Below are 17,209 nucleotides of genomic sequence, written 5' to 3'. Positions count from 1 at the left end.
AAAGTTTAATGAGTAAATTGTATATTGAGAATTTTATTATGATTCATATTGGATAAATTGATACAATTTCTTTGTTTTAATTCATAGGTGTATTATGGGCAAAAGGATTTTAAATGCTGGGGGTAAGCCTGGATATAATATTCGTTCAACATGTTCTTATCTGAGATTAATTCTTAATATGAAGCCATGCCAAATACTGAAACTCAATCGTGCAATAATAGGATGCCCATAGGAAGACTTTTTTGTTCTAGTATGTAAATGAACTCTGAAGGCTTCACCCTCTCCTGTTTAAACCTGACTGGGAAGAGTTATCCCTTATCTCTCGTGGTGTATTTGGAGTTGCATAACAAGCATTTACGGTGGTCAGCTGTAATGACTGAAATTGACAATGAAATATCTGGGGACTCTGTGCCCTCAGACTTCCTCTAAGTCCACTCCCTAATTTATACAGTGGGACATCTCCTGCATTCTTAAGATGTCTCATTTCTCTTTATATAGACAGAATGTGAAATACTACCTGAGTTTTTCAGTAAAATTAAAACTTGATATGAAAAGGTTGACAGCAAATTTCTACTAAATATAGTGGTTTACAATAAAACTTGTGTCTACCTTCAGGATTACCCATAAAATAATTTCTTCCAAAATGTGTTAATTTACTACAAGTAAACTAATTTACTACATGAGCTTATGAAATTGTAAAGGGTTTATATGGAACGTGAGGGTTTATATTGAAGGCAGCTATGCCTGCTTGGAAAGCCAGTAGTTCAAAAATATGTTCATAGAACCCCTTTGGCTGAGCACTACAGAAGGTAAAACCAAGGTCATGGGTCTTTGGTCAGGATTAGTCTAGAGTTAGGAAATAGATCTTGAAGAGTGGCAGGACAGGCTGAGAAATGGGAGACTGAGAGGAGTGGGATGTAGAGTTGCTGGGGAAAACAGAGGAAAGACAAAATAAAAAATATGTTCATTTTTAAACCCCATTAAAACCACACTAGTAGTGAGGGAGGGATTAGGATTCAAATGCCACCTCCAGCTGAATGCTCAAGCATAGAGCAGCCTCCAGTAGTGAAACTCTTAGATGCGTTACTTAAGTTAGCTAAAAGACATCTTTCTTTTATGCAGGAAAAATTAGAAAATGCCCTTGTTCCAAATGTATTTTTTGTGACAATGCTCATTTAGTAGTTTCCAAAGAAAAAATAGACGTATGGAAAAATTGTTTTAAGATTACTGCCGTCACTAATTAATTTTAAAAAAAGAATGTTAGTACTATACTGTTCTGTGTTCTTGTTTGCATGTTTAAACTGTGCATCTATATAAAAAGTGATAGGATAGACTTTCAGCTTTTCTTTGGTGAAATGAAATTGTTATTATATTTTAATATAAATTAGAAATTTTGTGTTTTAATAAAACAAGGATTAGGTTAGCTACTCTTGTATTGCTTGGACTATTAATGCATTGCATCAACATTTTAGAATTATTTGGTTTATCATAATATATTAGCATAATTAGCACCTTTAAATAATCTATAAAATATCAATTAGTAATCGAATTTGTTTCATAGATTATTATTTTGCAAAGTGGCTATTTACAGAAGCTTTATGTAGAATGACCTCAGAAAGAGAAAGAAAAAGAACTGGCAAGCCACTGGTTTTCAATGGAAGTGGGCTATCAACACATTTTAAAGAAATTTAAAGACTCTGATTTTGAAACAGTATGGTGGCATATTAAAATGTTGAAAATTTTTTAATTTCCAAGTGACAGAAATGTTATAGTTTCCTTAAACATACTGTTTTCTTCCTAGGACTGCAGAGAATTTCTTAAAGCAGTGAATACTAAACTTGCTTCTAAACCAAAGGTAGGCATGCTATAATATGTTTAATGAAGAAACTATATATTTTGCTGGACCTAAGGACATTCAGAATCTACAGCAGACAATTAGCAGAGTTGGAAATTAAACCCAGGTTTCTCTGACTCCCAAAACTCTGTTCTTTCCATGAGGCCCACACTGCCTCCTTGCGTCTTTTTTAGGTACCAGAAATTGACAGGGCAGAGAAATGATTGAGGCACTGGGTTTTAGTGACCTTGGATTTTTCTGAACACAATACATACTCAATAATAATGTTTTTTCTAATAGTAAATAAGGAATGTTAATCTTACAACAGCAAACATGACTCCAAGACACAAGGCAATTATTTGAAGTAATTTTACTGCATAAAAACATAATTGAGCCCTGAATTTGCTTTGCAATGATGAACATAAAATTAAAGACCAACAATTATTAGCTAAGATTTATACCATACAGACCATATTTGTGGGGCCATAAATCAGTGTTTCCACTTGTAATCAAATATTGTCAGAGGACACTATCTCTATTAAAATTTCAGTTCACATCATTTCAACTTGACGTTCTTGAGTCCTTCCATGCTTAACTCAGTGACCAGAAGTTGAAATATAAAATTTCCCTACTGTTAGGTGGTGGTTGGTTTTTGTTTTTTGTTTTTTCACTCTGCCATACTTAGCTGCAAGGCAGACTTTCCAGAGAAGTGACACATATACTCAGATTTGGGGAAACCTAGAATGGAGGGGATTAATTTTTTTCTCATTCTGAACTATCAGATTTTAGGGTATTCATCCAAAGTTTGGGGTTGACTGGATTAGACCCATAGTGTAGTTATGTATTTAATATAGTGTCTGGCCCAAATTCAGAACTTAATATATATCATAGTAATGCTTATTCTGTTATATTTCTGTTATATATTCTCCCAAGCATTTAGTACAGTTTTAATCACTTAGGAAAGCACTCAATAAATACCATTAATTGATAGATAATGTTAATAATTTGTCATAAATAGTCTTCATTGTAAAAAATCCTCCAAAAAATTTAATTGGATCCAGTACATTATATCAATTTAACACTTGCTCATGCCAGTCCTGTGCACTCCTTCCTATGCTCCTCTTGGTTGGTGTAAATTTTGTAGGCTGTTACTCAGATTTTTTTTAAAAAAAGGGGTACAAATTCCTGTAAATCCCAAAATATGTACAATTAGTTTTTCACTATCATTTTTTGGAAAGAATAATCTTGAGAGTTGTCTCTTGACAGTTGCACTTCTGTCTCAATAGAAAATGCTGTCTCAGTGTTGGTTTGTTATGGATCCTGGACATGTTTGATATAATGAAAATTTTCCTATCTGAGGCAGAATTATTCAGTTCAGTATATTTATATCTACTATCTGTTCTTTTTGTGTTTGGCACATAGTAAGCGCTTAACAAATATCATCATTATTACTGTTTATTTTGCTGGCAGACATATTGCTACTGAACTGGCTGCATTTTAGTGTAGGTTTTAATACTAATATTTTCATTGCAGGGTTTTCACATTTCTGTGTTCGTCTCTATTTCTCAATGAATATGAGGTAAGTTATTCTGATAGTTTTCTTGATTGACGTATCCTATTCTCTTTTTAAAATCATTGGAAGAGGTACAATCATTGGAAAAGAAGCTGTGTGGCCAAGTGGAAAGAGCATGGGAACTGGGAGTCAGAGGATCTGAGGTCTATTCCTGACTCTGCCAGTTGCTTACTTCAGGCAAGTCACTTAACTTGGTCTGTCCTCAATTTCCTCATCTATAAAATGGGAATTTCAATTCCTGTTCTCCCTCCTACTTAGACTTAATCCCCCATGTGAGAAACGGTCTGTGTCCAACCTGATTTAACTTGTATCTTACCCCAGCATTTTAGATAGGGCTTGACACAGTAAGCACTTAATCCCATTATCATTATAAATAGAGATAGAGACACAGTGAAAGTTGTATAGAGATAGTATTTTTACCATAACATGTTATCATAATTCTACAATTATGGGTGTGGAATTTCAAATCAGCGACCATGGCAAATTAGGTAATATATGTATTAACACACTATTTGTATTTTTTTGCCTCCACCACACAATTATCCCACCCTTGATTTTTGAGTTGAAAAGCTTTTTATAGCATGTAATTGTAAACTGGCAGCTGAGTGCCCCTGGGTTAAAAGGAGAAGGTTAAGAAATATGATAAAGTCTGCCACTTGGCAGCTGTGTGACTTTGGACAAGTCACTTCTCTAGGCCTCAGCTCCCTCATCTGTAAAATGGGGATGAAGTCTGTGAGCCCTACATGAGACATCCTGATTACCGTGTACTCCCCTAGCGCTTAGAACAGTGTTTTGCACTTAGTAAGCTCTTAACAAATGCCAACATTTTAATTATAATTATTATTATAAAGCAGCAGAGATGGATTTGCCCCAGGGCACTTGGCATTGGGAATCCCTGTAGTAACTCAAGAAGAGATCTCTTGCCTCCTTTCTAAATTTAGCCCCTGTACCTTCATACCTTTTGAAAATACTCAACCCCTTCCTCCTTCCCTCTTTTATTGCCATCTTTAATACTTCACTTTCCAATGGCTTCCTCCCCACTACTTTCTATCATTCTATCCTTTTCATCCTATCTCAAGCTAAACATGTACAAAACTGAACTCCTTATCTTCCTATCCAAACCGTGTCCTCTCCTTGTCTTTCCCATCACTGTAGACAATACCACTGTACTCCCTATCTCACAAACCTGTAACCTTTGCATTTTCCTTCACTCATCTCTCATTCCATCCATATATTCATTCTCACCAAATCTTGTCTATTCTGCCTTCACAATATTGCAAAAAACTTCCCTTTCCTCTACATCTAAAATTGCTACCTTATCCTAAAAAATTCCCACCTCCTTGACCCCATGGCTCCCTCCAGTTATCTCCCCATCTTCCTTCTACCCTTCTTCCTCAAACTTTTTAAGAGAGTCATTTATATGCACTGTCTCCAATTCCTTCCTTGATCTCCTCCAATCTGGCTTCCGCCTCCTTCATTCCACAGAAACATCCCTCTCTAACATAACCAATGACCTTCTTCTTGCCAAATCTGATAGGTTCTACTCTATTCTAATTCTCTGAGACCACTCAGCCGCTTTCAACACTGTAGACCATCTCTGCTCCCTGAAACTTTGTCAAGCTTGACTTCACTGTCACTGTCCTCTCTTTTGATGCCCTCCTGACCTTTCCTCAGTTTCTTTTCCTGGCTCCTGGCTCCTCCTTTGTCTCCCACCCTGTAATAGTCAGTCATATTTATTGAGCACTAACTGTGTGCACAACACTACTAAGCAATTGGGAGATATAACAGGCACATCCCCTGCCCGAAACGAGTTTAAAGTGTAGAGGAGTAGACAGATATTAATGTAAATAAATGAAAGCACAGATATGTACATAAGTGCTGAAGGGCTGGGAGGAAGGATGAATAAAGGGAGCAAGTCAGGGTGATGCAGAAGGGAGTTGAAGAAAAGAAAAAGAGGGTTTAGTCAGGGAAAGCCTCTTGGAGAAGATAGGCCTTCAATAAGAAGCAGAGAGAGTAATTGTCAGATATGAAGAGGGAGGGTGTTGCAGGCCAGAGGAGAGAGTTCAGTGGTGAGATAGACAAGATTAAGGAACAGTGAGAAGATTAGCATTAGAGGAGCAAAGTGTGTGGGCTAGATGAGAGGAGATTAGCGAGGTGAGGTAAGAAGGGGTAAGGTGATTTGAGTGCTTTAAAGCTGATGGTAAAGAGTAGTTTGATGTGGAGGTGGATGGGGTACTACTGGAGGTTCTTGAGGAGTGAGGAAACATGGGCTGAACGTTTTTGTAGAAAAGTGATCTGGGCAGTAGAGTGAAGTGTGGACTGGAGTGAAGAGAGACAGGAGGCAGGGAGGTAAGCAAGGAAGCGGAAAGTAATAAAGGCAGGATAGGATATGTGCTTAGAGTAACATGGTAGCAGTTTGGATGGAGAGGAAAGAGTGGACTTTAGCGATGTTGTGAAGGTTGAACTGACAAGATTTAGTGATGGATTGAATATGTGGGTTGAATGAGAGAAAGAAGTCAGGATAATTCCAAGGTTAAGGGCTTGAGAGACGGGAAGGATGGTGGTGCCATGTAACGTCAAGGGAAAGTTAGGGAAGGACAGGGATTAGATGGGAAGATGAGTTGAGTTTTGACACGTCAGGTTTGAGGTGATTGCAGGACATCCGAGTAGAGTGGCTTGAAGGCAGGAGGAAATGTAATACTGAAGTGAGGGAGAGAAATTAAGATTGGAGATGTAGATTTCACAGTGAGAGTTGCATTTTGAACTGTCCTCTTACCTTCCTCTTCCTTCTCCCCTCCTTTCCTCCTCCTTTTTACTTCTCTTTTTTCAATCATTCATATTTATTGACTATTTACTATGTAGAGAGCACTGTACTAAGCTTCTTTTTTCTCATCCTCCCCTTATTGTTACTTAATTTTTATATGATTGAAATGATAGCCCCATCCTTGCTCTCTTTCAAAAATTTTGCACAAAAGCTTTGGTAATTAGGTTAATATTTTACCAAAGTAATACATATTGAATATGGAATAAATGTGGTATTTTGCATATGTATTGTATATATATTTATATAATCTATACTAAGGCTTTCTTAAAGTTTTTTTGAAACTTTTTTTAAAAGTTACAGATACCACTAGATGCAAATCATCAAGGATTTTGGATTGGCTTTAACCTTTGTAGCAGAAGTATATCTTTCCACACTTTACAAGATAATGAAGTAAGCTAATATTTCCATATTCTGTATGAAAATAAATGAGCATGCCTTTGCATTATTTTACTGTATTAGGTAGCAAGCTAAATTGACTAAAAGAGCATCATTTCAACCTCTGACAATCGATTACACAAGATAAAAAAAAATTAATTATGTATGTTGGAAGTTTTTTCAGTACTGCGGACTTTTGCGTCATTTCAGAAGTTATTAATGTAAGATTTTTATTGTAAAAAATATTCTAAAGTTCTGCATAGAGCTGAAGAAACATATTTAACCTCCAATTTTTTTGTGCGACCATAGATGTTGCAATTAAGAAGATAGTTTCTTCTCAGTGGAAAGAGCACAGGCCTAGGAGTCAGCGGACGTAGGTTCTAATCCAGGCTCTGCCACTTGTCTGCTGTGAGACCTTGGACAGGTCCTTTAACTTATCTGTGCCTCATTTTCTTCATTTGTAAAATGGGGATTCAAGACTTATTATGGTGAGCACCACATGGGACAGAGACTGTGTCCAACCTGATTGACTTATATCTACCCTAGTTCTTTAAACAGTGCTTGACACAGAGTAAAAGTCCAAAAAATACCATAATTATCATAAGATTCCATGCAGTTCTATAGATTTAGGTTTTACAGGAATATTAGGCATTATATTTTAATTTTACTTTTATCATTTATTATTCTTATGGTGTTTAAAATTATAATGGAGATATCACTTGGAATAATAATTAATGCCCAAATCCTATATTCTTGCTCAGTTGTATGGGATGACTACAGTTTATAAGTACCATCAATTAGGAAGCACATTCTTTACCTTATCTCTGCTCCTGGTATTTTCTGATTTATGAGGGAGGAATGAAATTGCTTTAGTATGATTTATCCAGTCCTTCTTGAATTTCTCCCTCCTTCCAGCATCAGTCCCTTCTTATGAGATCTAGTATACTAGCCAGTGATGCCAAAAATTTCCAGGTAAGTAATTCTTTTTGGTGGTGGCCACATTTTTATCTCTACTGACACCAACAGGCCACTGTATATACATTAAGCATAATTAAATTATTGTTTAACCTTTGTTAAAAGTAATTCACAACATAATATTGTAACAAATTTGGAGCTGTACTATGATTATGAATTGTTGCAGGAAGCTGCTAAGTATAAACTCTGCTGATTATGAAGGTGGTTTTTCATCTTCAATGAAGAATTTGTCTAATCTAGTTAGAACAATATCTTTCTTCTTGTCTTTATTATGTGTCTTTTAGTAGCCAACTTCTTCTGAACAGCTTTTCACAACTTTGAACTCACCTCTCGATGAATATCTTTTCCAATGATTTTTATATATTTTATCTTTATATATATATATACATATATATATATATACACACACATATGGGTTTTTTTAAATGATGGTAGACTTAGAAAAATTGATGCTAATCCCAAAATTTTAGCTGGTGGTGGAAAGATCATAGCTTCTCATCTGTGCATCTAGTGCATTTTAAAGTGATGCATTGGATTGTCAAGGTGTCAAACAGTAATGGTTGTTTCCCTGGGTTTTGGATGTTATAGGTTAGCTGAAGCGTGGGGTAGGGCGTCAGACTATAATGACCAAATCTCCAGTTTGTAGTATCATGAGGCGTAGCTGTAACCTGGGGGTGTCACGATCTGGGCATGTCACTCCCCTTCTTAAACAACTCCAGTGGTTGCCTATCGACCTCCGCTCCAAACAAAAACTCCTCACTCTAGGCTTCAAGGCTCTCCATCACCTTGCCCCTTCCTACCTCTCCTCCCTTCTCTCTTTCTACCGCCCACCCCGCACGCTCCGCTCCTCTGCCGTCCACCTCCTCGCCGTCCCTCGGTCTCGCCTATCCCGCCGTCGACCCCTGGGTCACGTCCTCCCGCGGTCCTGGAACGCCCTCCCTCCTCACCTCCGCCAAACTGATTCTCTTTCCCTCTTCAAAACCTTACTTAAAAATCACCTCCTCCAAGAGGCCTTCCCAGACTGAGCTCCTCTTCCCCCTCTACTCCCTCTGCCATCCCCCCTTTACCTCTCCGCAGCTAAAGCCTCATTTTCCCCTTTTCCCTCTGCTCCTCCACCTCTCCCTTCCCATCCCCACAGCACTGTACCCGTCCGCTCAACTATATATATTTTCGTTACCCTATTTATTTTGTTAATGAATTGTACATCGCCTTGATTCTATTTAGTTGCCATTGTTTTTACGAGATGTTCTTCCCCTTGACCGCGGTTTAGTCCGATTGTTTCTTGTCTGTCCGTCTCCCCCGATTAGACTGTAAGCCCGTCAAACGGCAGGGACTGTCTCTATCTGTTGCCGACTTGTTCATCCCAAGCGCTTAGTACAGTGCTCTGCACATAGTAAGCGCTCAATAAATACTATTGAATGAATGAATGAATAATGTAAATAATTTGAGCTTTTATTTTCAATTTTTTTTTTGCATTTCAGAAACATACATATGAAACAACAAATGTTTCTGAAAATGAGGTAGAAGTATATAATCTTGAAGGTACTGTATGTTTCTGTTAGTTCTAATTTTGAGTGAATTAGAGGTGAATTTTCTCAGAGGTTTGGATGTTCCAAAGGCAGAGAAAGCAGTCACACCGAGAGCTGCAGACCCAAGACCACAGCCAGAAGGTCACAGAGGTGAACACAGAAACAGGCAGAAAAAGAAAAGAGAAATAGAGGAAAGAATGACAAACATAGATAAAAGTGATATCCAGAGTGGGAGAAAAGGGCAAGACAAGCATACATGGTTGAGGAATGTCTCCAAGTATCTGCCTCTAGCCAGGAAAGGCTTCCTTATGCCCTATTCCACTAAGGCTTGGAAAAGTTTAGGAAAACCTTGATTGGTGCAGACTTTGTTCCAAGCAAAGTCAGTCAATCAGTACTATTTATTGAATGCCTACTATGAGAAAGCATTGCTTTAAAGCACTTGAGAGACAAAAATAAAAGTAAAGAAAAAGCAAAGAAAGCTTTCTATTAATCGGTATTTGAGTGCTTACTATGTGCAGAGAACTCACTAAGCTCCTGAGAGAGTACAAGAAACTAAGGCATCCCTGCCATCAGTCATTTAAAGCTCATTCCTGATCTCAAGATTAGGGGTAGGTGGGAGAGAGTCCAATTTTAGCCCTAGCTAGGATCAGCAAAGAATATGGGCCCTGCCATGGCCTCAGAGTTCCTTTCCCCTCAGGGTGGCAGGGAAATATACTCAGCTTTGGAATCTTGCAGAACCAAGCTATCCCATTGCCACTGCAGGTATATGGTTTGCCAGACTGGGAGAGTGACCCTAGATCTTAGTGACTGGTCCTTGTTTGTCCCTATGAAACAGTTTAGTTATATTGCTCACCTTATTGCCCACTTAGCCTAAAATACTGTGGGAATGAAGCTTATCTCTTAATATCGTTTTTTAAATCTCCACACTCCCAATTCATGGGTAAGAGTTGGTGTTAGTGTTATGTATGATACGCTACATTTTTTTTAATTTTCCCACCCACTGTATTTAAAGCAGTTAACTGTTTTAAGGAAAAACACAAGAGATTAATGCAAATTTGATTCCAAATTATCCCATTTCTAATAACTCTTCCCTCTCCCAAGATGTGGAAGGGAATTTGGACTAAGTGTATTTAGATTTTGGATTTTGCTGTTTGGGGGAGCGTTATAGAAGTAAACAGTAAATAAAAATACAATCTACAGGTTAAAGAAAATATGCCCAATTAAACCACTTTTTTTTACTAAACATTTAGAACTGAGAAAATACCAAAAGATTTAGAAAATGCTACCTCATATCTTCAGAAAGGGGTAGTCATGATTTTCTAGAAACCCAATTTTCTGAATTGGGACATTGGGAAGACACAATCAGAGAAATGGTTCACCTTGCTTATTCCCCTTCTTTGGTCAAGTTCCAGTTTGAACATTATTGTAAGAACTTTGACGTGTACTGACTGTTAACACTTAAAAGTAGTTTGGTCATGGAGCTGCCAGTTGCAGATAGTGAAAGGGTGGAAAAGTAAAAAAGTGAATTTAAGATACGTAAGTAAACATGTGCTTCAATGTGTGTGAAATTTCACTGTCCATTCCATATTATCCAGGAAGCATCATGGTAACAACACTTTAGCCTTCTGTTTCCAAGGCTAAATCAGTGTAGGGACGTGAAGGCATGAGGCAAGAGACCTATGCTTCAACATCATTATTACCATCAGTGATATTTATGTGTCTACTGGGGGCTAAGCACTGTAGTAAACACTTGGGAGAGTACACAGAAGCAAGACACCAGGTCACTGTTCTCTATGAATGCAATATAATGTGAACAGACAAAAAATAATTTTCAATTAGTAGGAATAGTAAGAACAGTAAAAATAAAAATAATATGAAAGTGTCAGGATGAAATCACTGAAGAAGTAAATTTTACAAATAAATAAGTAGATAATTATACAAATTCACATGTATTAATGTACCGAAGATTAGAATGGAATATGTAAATCCTAAGGAAAGTGTTGGGTTGTGGGATGTTGTGAATTAATCAGAAAGCTTCTCAGAGAAAGTGGGATCGTATGGGACTTCTCAGAGCTCCTGTCCCTTAGATAGACTAAACCAGTATAAATGCGATAAAGAAAAAGGACAAAACTAAAGAGAGAAGGGGATTAGCCTCCCTGTTTCCTATTCTCTAATCCTAGTTCATCATCTTCAACGCTACTGGTGTGATCTTTAAAAATAAAGAACAGCTAAATATAAGTAAATAAAATTAATGACATGAGATTGTGACCACAATGAGAAAAATATTGAAATTAGTATCTGTACTTGGATGCTCCACAGATAACTTTTTGAAAACAGTTTCAGACTAGTAGTTTTGATTGGTTGATGAGAAAAATGGCCAAAATGAAAGAACTCATTTTTATTGTACAGTTGTTTCAGTAATAGAAAGTTTAAGTAAAAATAGTATGCAAAGTTGGCATATTTAGCTGTATGCTTAATTTCAATCAAGTTCATTTGCCTTTAATTCATTAGTACACCAGTCAATAGAAGTAGTGTTTTAAATCTAATAAATATTTCTTTTGTTCAGTGAAAAATGCAAGAAAGTTATTAACATTGACTCTAAAAAATACGATCACCATTTGTAAGAAAGAAGGGAAACAAATTAAATTATATTTTGATGCTGCATCAGATATCCTTGATATCACTCAACGAATTTATGGCACAGAAAAATATAAGGCAAGTTCAATTTGTTTCTCGTTCATTTTCATCTGTCTCTGAAATAATCTGAAATATGTATATGTAATATCTACAAAGTCTCTATGAAATTAAGAGGTTCAGGTTTAACTTTTTGTTATTCATCTATAGATGAATAGCCAAATAGTCTGTAGGCTTCACCAGTCTAAATCACCTTTGCTCCACAATGCTATTTAGTTGACTTGGGACTAAAAAGATCATTTAATAGTCTTTCACAACCGTTTTCCTATCGCAAAAAATTCTGCTTTATTTTTCATTTATAAAATGATAGTGTTTATCATACCTAAAATAAAATATACTTTCGATGTTCTTTCTGATCTCATATTTTATTTGGTTTTAATGGATAGCTTATTCGTAAGCTAACACCTTTAATAAGAAAGCAAATAATTTAATGTTCAGAATGAGAGATATTAACTGGAAAAAAATAACAGAACTTTCAATAATTTGCATTTTTAGGGATTTATCAGGAAGCAAGCAATTTCTACTGCCAAATCAACAGTGCATGTCATTTTTGGTGAAGAGCAATCACAGGTACTCTCCTTTAGTAAAAGCTTGTTTTGCCCAAACATGATTCAGAGAAGAGTTAGATTCATTATAGAGTCCAGCCTATTTAATTTCTTAGTATTAGGAAGAACAGACTGATGAATGCATCATCACAGAATAGATTGGAAACCTAATGATAATAATAATTGTGGTATTAAGTGCATACTACATACACAAGATATCTGTGACAGACACAAGATAATCAGGTTGGACACAGTCCCTGGCCTACACGGATCCCAGTATATGGGGACAGGAGAACAAGTATTTAATAGCCATTTTACAGATGAGGAAACTAAGGTACCTTAAAGTTAAATGACTTGCACAAAATCAAACAACAGACAAGTGGCAGAGATGGGATTAGAACAGATCCTCTAATTCCCAGGCCCATATTTTTTTCCACTAAGCAGCGCTGCTTTTCAATATGATAGTGTTAATATAAATATCAACAATATTGATATTGATATAAATATTGATATTTTTATTAATGATATTTAGCGTTTCTCAACTTTGAAGGACACAAATAAATATGCTGTCTAATGAGGGAAAAGGCAGTAATTGCAGGGTATGTGTATATCCCACAAATCAGAACCAAATACTTTCATTCTTCTCCACTCTAATTTCTACAATGTTTTGTACACACTAAGCATTTAATAAATACGACTGAATGAACGAATAAATAGAGAGTTTGTGGGTTTCAGTACCATAGAAAGTATTGAATTTATGGATAGGTGAAGGAGATAACTTAAATTTCTTAGCGTGTATATTTCATTTCTCTAATTTGTAAACATTTTCAATGATCCATGCTGAACATGAGTAAGGAACTGAGTCAGCTACTAGGAAGGAAACATTCTGTTCTGTGATTTGAGGAGCAGTTTTGCACTTAGATTATTGTAAACAGGTAATCTAAGGATTTTGCATATTAAGCCCCAAAGTTTTTCTCCCTTTTTCCATATTTGCCTCCCATAATCTGCTTTTCCAGAATGGTTAGAAATCAGTTGAAGAGTCACAACTTCAGTTACGTTTTAAGATATATATGAAATGAGGTTCAAAAATCTGTTTACAGTTGTACCTTCTAGACTTAGAGCTCATTGTGGGCAGGGATTGTCACTCTTTATTGTTGTATCATACTTTCCCAAGCGCTTAGGGTTCTTGGCATGCAGTAAGTGCTTAATAAATATGAATGAATAAATGAATATTTGCCTATGTATTGAAATGGGTCACCTGATGAAGGAAGGGCTATAATATAATGGAGAATAACTCTTTGGCTATTGACCCCAGTTTCCCCATATTTTAAAGGGTATAGAAGTTGAGAATTGTGGGGAAAAGGTATTTCAGACATCTGACAATCGAAATCACCTTTGCTCCACAATGCTGTTTAGTTGACTTGGGACTAAAAAGATCATTTAACAGTCTTTCACAACTGTTTTCCTGTCACAAAAAATTCTGCTTTATTTTTCAGTTATATAATTGATAGTTTATCATACCTAAAATAAAATACACTTTGGATGTCCTTGGGTCTAAAAAGATCATTTAACAGTCTTTCACAACTGTTTTCCTGTCACAAAAAAACTGCTTTATTTTTCAGTAATATAATTGATAGTTTATCATACCTAAATTAAAATATACTTTGGATGTCTTTTCTGATCTCTTTTTATTTGATTTTACTGGATAACTTATTTGTAAGTAAACACCTGGCAGATTCTTGCATCTTCTTAGGATACTAAAAAGGAAATAATATTTTAGGGAATTTAAAAGAGAAACCACCAGTGTGTTGATGGAGATGCATACTTTAAAGGATTTTCTACAAGTCCACTTATTTTCAGAAGTTAAAATGTTATTCTAAATGAAAATATTACATTTTCTTTTTACCACATATTCTGAACAGATGCTAGTTCCAGGAGGTCACAGTTCACTTGTGGAAGAGCAGAAAGCCAACAGAAGAGAGCCATTAGCTGTAGCTATAGGAGTTACTAATCAAGAGGACAGCAGATATATTCAGCACCAAGTACATTCATTGCGTGATCATAATCTGTTGCAAACAAAATTGGTAGAAATGTGATAGACCAAATTTCTGTTTTATTTTCATATTAGAACAGAAAGAAAAATCCTTTAGGAAAATGTACTTATGTTAGTTGCATAATTGAGGGGATGGGGAGTTTCTTCAGTGAAATGGGTGTGCTCTGGAGGAGTAAAAGAAAGGTTGGTTTGGGTTTTAAGTCACTGTCTGTCTACTGTATACAGCACTTGGGAAAGTGCAATAGACTAAGATAATTTCAAATGTCCACCCTCTTTTCTCTTCCTTTCTTCCTCCTTTCTTTTTCATTTCTCCTCCTCCCCATATTGCTGGATTTCATTCTTATATGACCCATGTAATAGCCTGATCCTGGTTTTAATATTAACAAAAATTATGCAAAAAAGGGGCTATTATGAGGGTAAATATAGTATTTTGGCAGTATTGTTATTATAGCACATATAAATTTAATTTTTAAGTAGTTTTGGAAGTAGTAGTGTATTTTACATGAATGTCTGTCTTGTAATATTTTAAGGGGATTACTCCTAAAAAAGTGAAAATGTCACAAGCAGTGACAGTGATTTGTAACAAACACAGATTTCCTGACAAGAGCACAAAGGAATCAAGCAAGAAATGTAAGTTGTATATTTTTAAAAGCACAGTTATTCTTAGAAGTGCTTTAACTGTTTCAATTTGGGAAAAAATTTATTATAACGATCCTTTTGAAAATCTTCACGAGTTTAACTTCCTTGGTGTCCATTATTATAAAACATAGAATCTGATGTCTTCCAATTGGAAGAAATACTGCAGAAGCAAACATATCTGTACTTCATTAGTACAGATAGAGATTTATGCAAAATGCTCCTCGTGACAATAACAGTATGAGGTTATTGTTTTGTTTTCAGCATCCCAACAAAAGAAAGGAACGAAGTTGCCTTCGAAAGTGCTTAATTCTGTGGAAAGAACTAGCACTCCCAAAAGACCACAAAAGGTAACCAAGAATGGAGGGAATTTGTGGGTAAAGAAACCATAATGTTGGAATGAAAATTTTATAGCAGTTTTAACATCAGAATGTAAATGGAAAAACAAATTGAGATGTGTTAAAATTCATTTCCCGATGCCTCCACATTCTAGAACAACTAGGAAGAGATGAGAATTCTGGGTCTTAATTTTTGCTCCTACAGAGAAATCTGAGGGATTGTCCTATGTGGATCTGGGACCCAGATTTCCTTGGAGGAATTATTACTCTCTTGCCTAGACTAATCTTATCTTTCCTTCAGCCTGGATCTGTGCCAAGAATGATTTTAGTAGTTTGGAGATTGCAGAGGCCTAGAATATTATCATTATTACATTTGTTAAGCACTTTCTAAGCGCCAAACACTGCTCTAGGTGTTAGGGTGGATACAAAATCATCAGGTCCCACCTGGGCCTCACATTGTAAGTAGGAAAGAATACACGTACTGAAGCTCCATTTTATGGGTGAGGGAACTGAAACCCAGACAAGTGAAGTGACTTGTCCAAGGTCAAACGAAAGGCAAGTGGTAGAGGAGGAATTAGAACCCAGGTCCTCTGATTTCCAGACCCATGCTCTTTCCCACACTGAGTGTAGAGGAACCAGAGCCAGGATCTGAGATTTAAGTTGAGCAAGCCTAAAAATGAAGTAAATACCAATTGAGAGCATATCTAGGGGCAGGTTTTGGGGGAGGGTCCAGAACTGGGGAGCTGGGGTTGTTGTGGCGGGAAGATTATTGCTGCTGCGGGAAGATAATTCAAAAAGTTGTCAGTTCACCAGCTAATTTTCAGGATGGATCTCTACCCCTTGACATGCTTCTTATAGCTTAATGTCTTCTTTACCTCCTCCCTAGATGTTAAAATGATTTCTCCAGGATCCCTAGACTAAATAGTGTTGTAATATAGGAAAAACATTTGGTTGAAATAATCAGATATGTCACCCAATTTATACCTACTATTGGAGCACAATTATTTTAAAATTTCATAAATTTTTGTTAAGATATAGAAGAAAAACAATACTAATTGTACAGATTTAAATTTCTTATCACTTTTCAGCGAGGCACAGTTGCTAAGATTTCAGAATTGATACAGAATGATGCCTATGAAAATATTGGTAAGCACATCTGAGTGATTTAAATGTATTCTTTTTCCACCTTTGACCTTCAATTCAAAAAAAGAAAATGAAAAATAATTTGTCTTTTATTTAGATGGATTGTTGGATGCCATGTCTGAATCAGTGGCAGTGCCCAGAAAGAATAAACCTTTGTAAGTATTAATAAAACCTTTAATATTGTTATTGCATCATAAATTGAAAATATGGAAGTCATTACTCAGTATTTATGCTTCAGTATTGTTGTTCATTGTTCAATCTTCACAACAGATTTTGGAGGACACATTGCAAGGCCAGTAATTTTTTGGAAATTGACTTCCATAAAATGAGTACTTTTGCATATCAACTAATCCTTGATTATATTTCTTAAGTACCCTACTGTTATTCTTCATTTAGGAAACTTCAGAAATATAATGTGAAATCGACTTTGTAAATAAGTACTAATAACAGTGTCCAAATTGCCACTTTTAAATAAATGTTGGAAAAATTAATAGATAATGATGCCAACATAAGGGTAAAAAATAACAGAATAATAAAATTTAAAGAAATAACTTTGGTCAGGTAGTATTAATAGAGTAAGATTACATTGCCCAATGCAAAGAACAGTGCTTGGCACATAGTAAGCGCTTAACAAACGCCATCATAATCATTACAGACTACCAGGTCTTTTGGAAATCTGTGATGGTGAAA

At 36.0% G+C, this 17,209-nt stretch overlaps 1 protein-coding gene across 2 annotated transcripts in view; it reads left to right on the top strand.

The window, feature by feature from the left end:
• The first annotated feature begins 1,801 nt into the window (after window positions 1-1,801).
• SYCP2 (synaptonemal complex protein 2) overlaps window positions 1,802-17,209 on the top strand; it is a 43,551-nt gene continuing 28,143 nt past the window's right edge. For both annotated transcript variants that reach the window (XM_029071282.1, XM_029071281.1), the window contains exons 1-12: window positions 1,802-1,855; window positions 3,368-3,413; window positions 6,526-6,621; window positions 7,522-7,578; window positions 9,063-9,123; window positions 11,677-11,825; window positions 12,300-12,374; window positions 14,272-14,391; window positions 14,933-15,032; window positions 15,303-15,388; window positions 16,465-16,522; window positions 16,617-16,674. In XM_029071282.1, coding sequence (XP_028927115.1) covers window positions 7,537-7,578; window positions 9,063-9,123; window positions 11,677-11,825; window positions 12,300-12,374; window positions 14,272-14,391; window positions 14,933-15,032; window positions 15,303-15,388; window positions 16,465-16,522; window positions 16,617-16,674 — 749 coding nt within the window. In that variant the 5' untranslated portion in view covers window positions 1,802-1,855; window positions 3,368-3,413; window positions 6,526-6,621; window positions 7,522-7,536. The remainder of the gene's footprint in view (window positions 1,856-3,367; window positions 3,414-6,525; window positions 6,622-7,521; window positions 7,579-9,062; window positions 9,124-11,676; window positions 11,826-12,299; window positions 12,375-14,271; window positions 14,392-14,932; window positions 15,033-15,302; window positions 15,389-16,464; window positions 16,523-16,616; window positions 16,675-17,209) is intronic.

Source organism: Ornithorhynchus anatinus, chromosome 8 (assembly GCF_004115215.2).
Source record: "Ornithorhynchus anatinus isolate Pmale09 chromosome 8, mOrnAna1.pri.v4, whole genome shotgun sequence".
NCBI lineage: Eukaryota > Metazoa > Chordata > Mammalia > Monotremata > Ornithorhynchidae > Ornithorhynchus > Ornithorhynchus anatinus.
The sequence above is the reverse complement of the archived record's forward strand: the minus strand, read 5'-3'. Positions and strand labels throughout refer to the sequence as shown.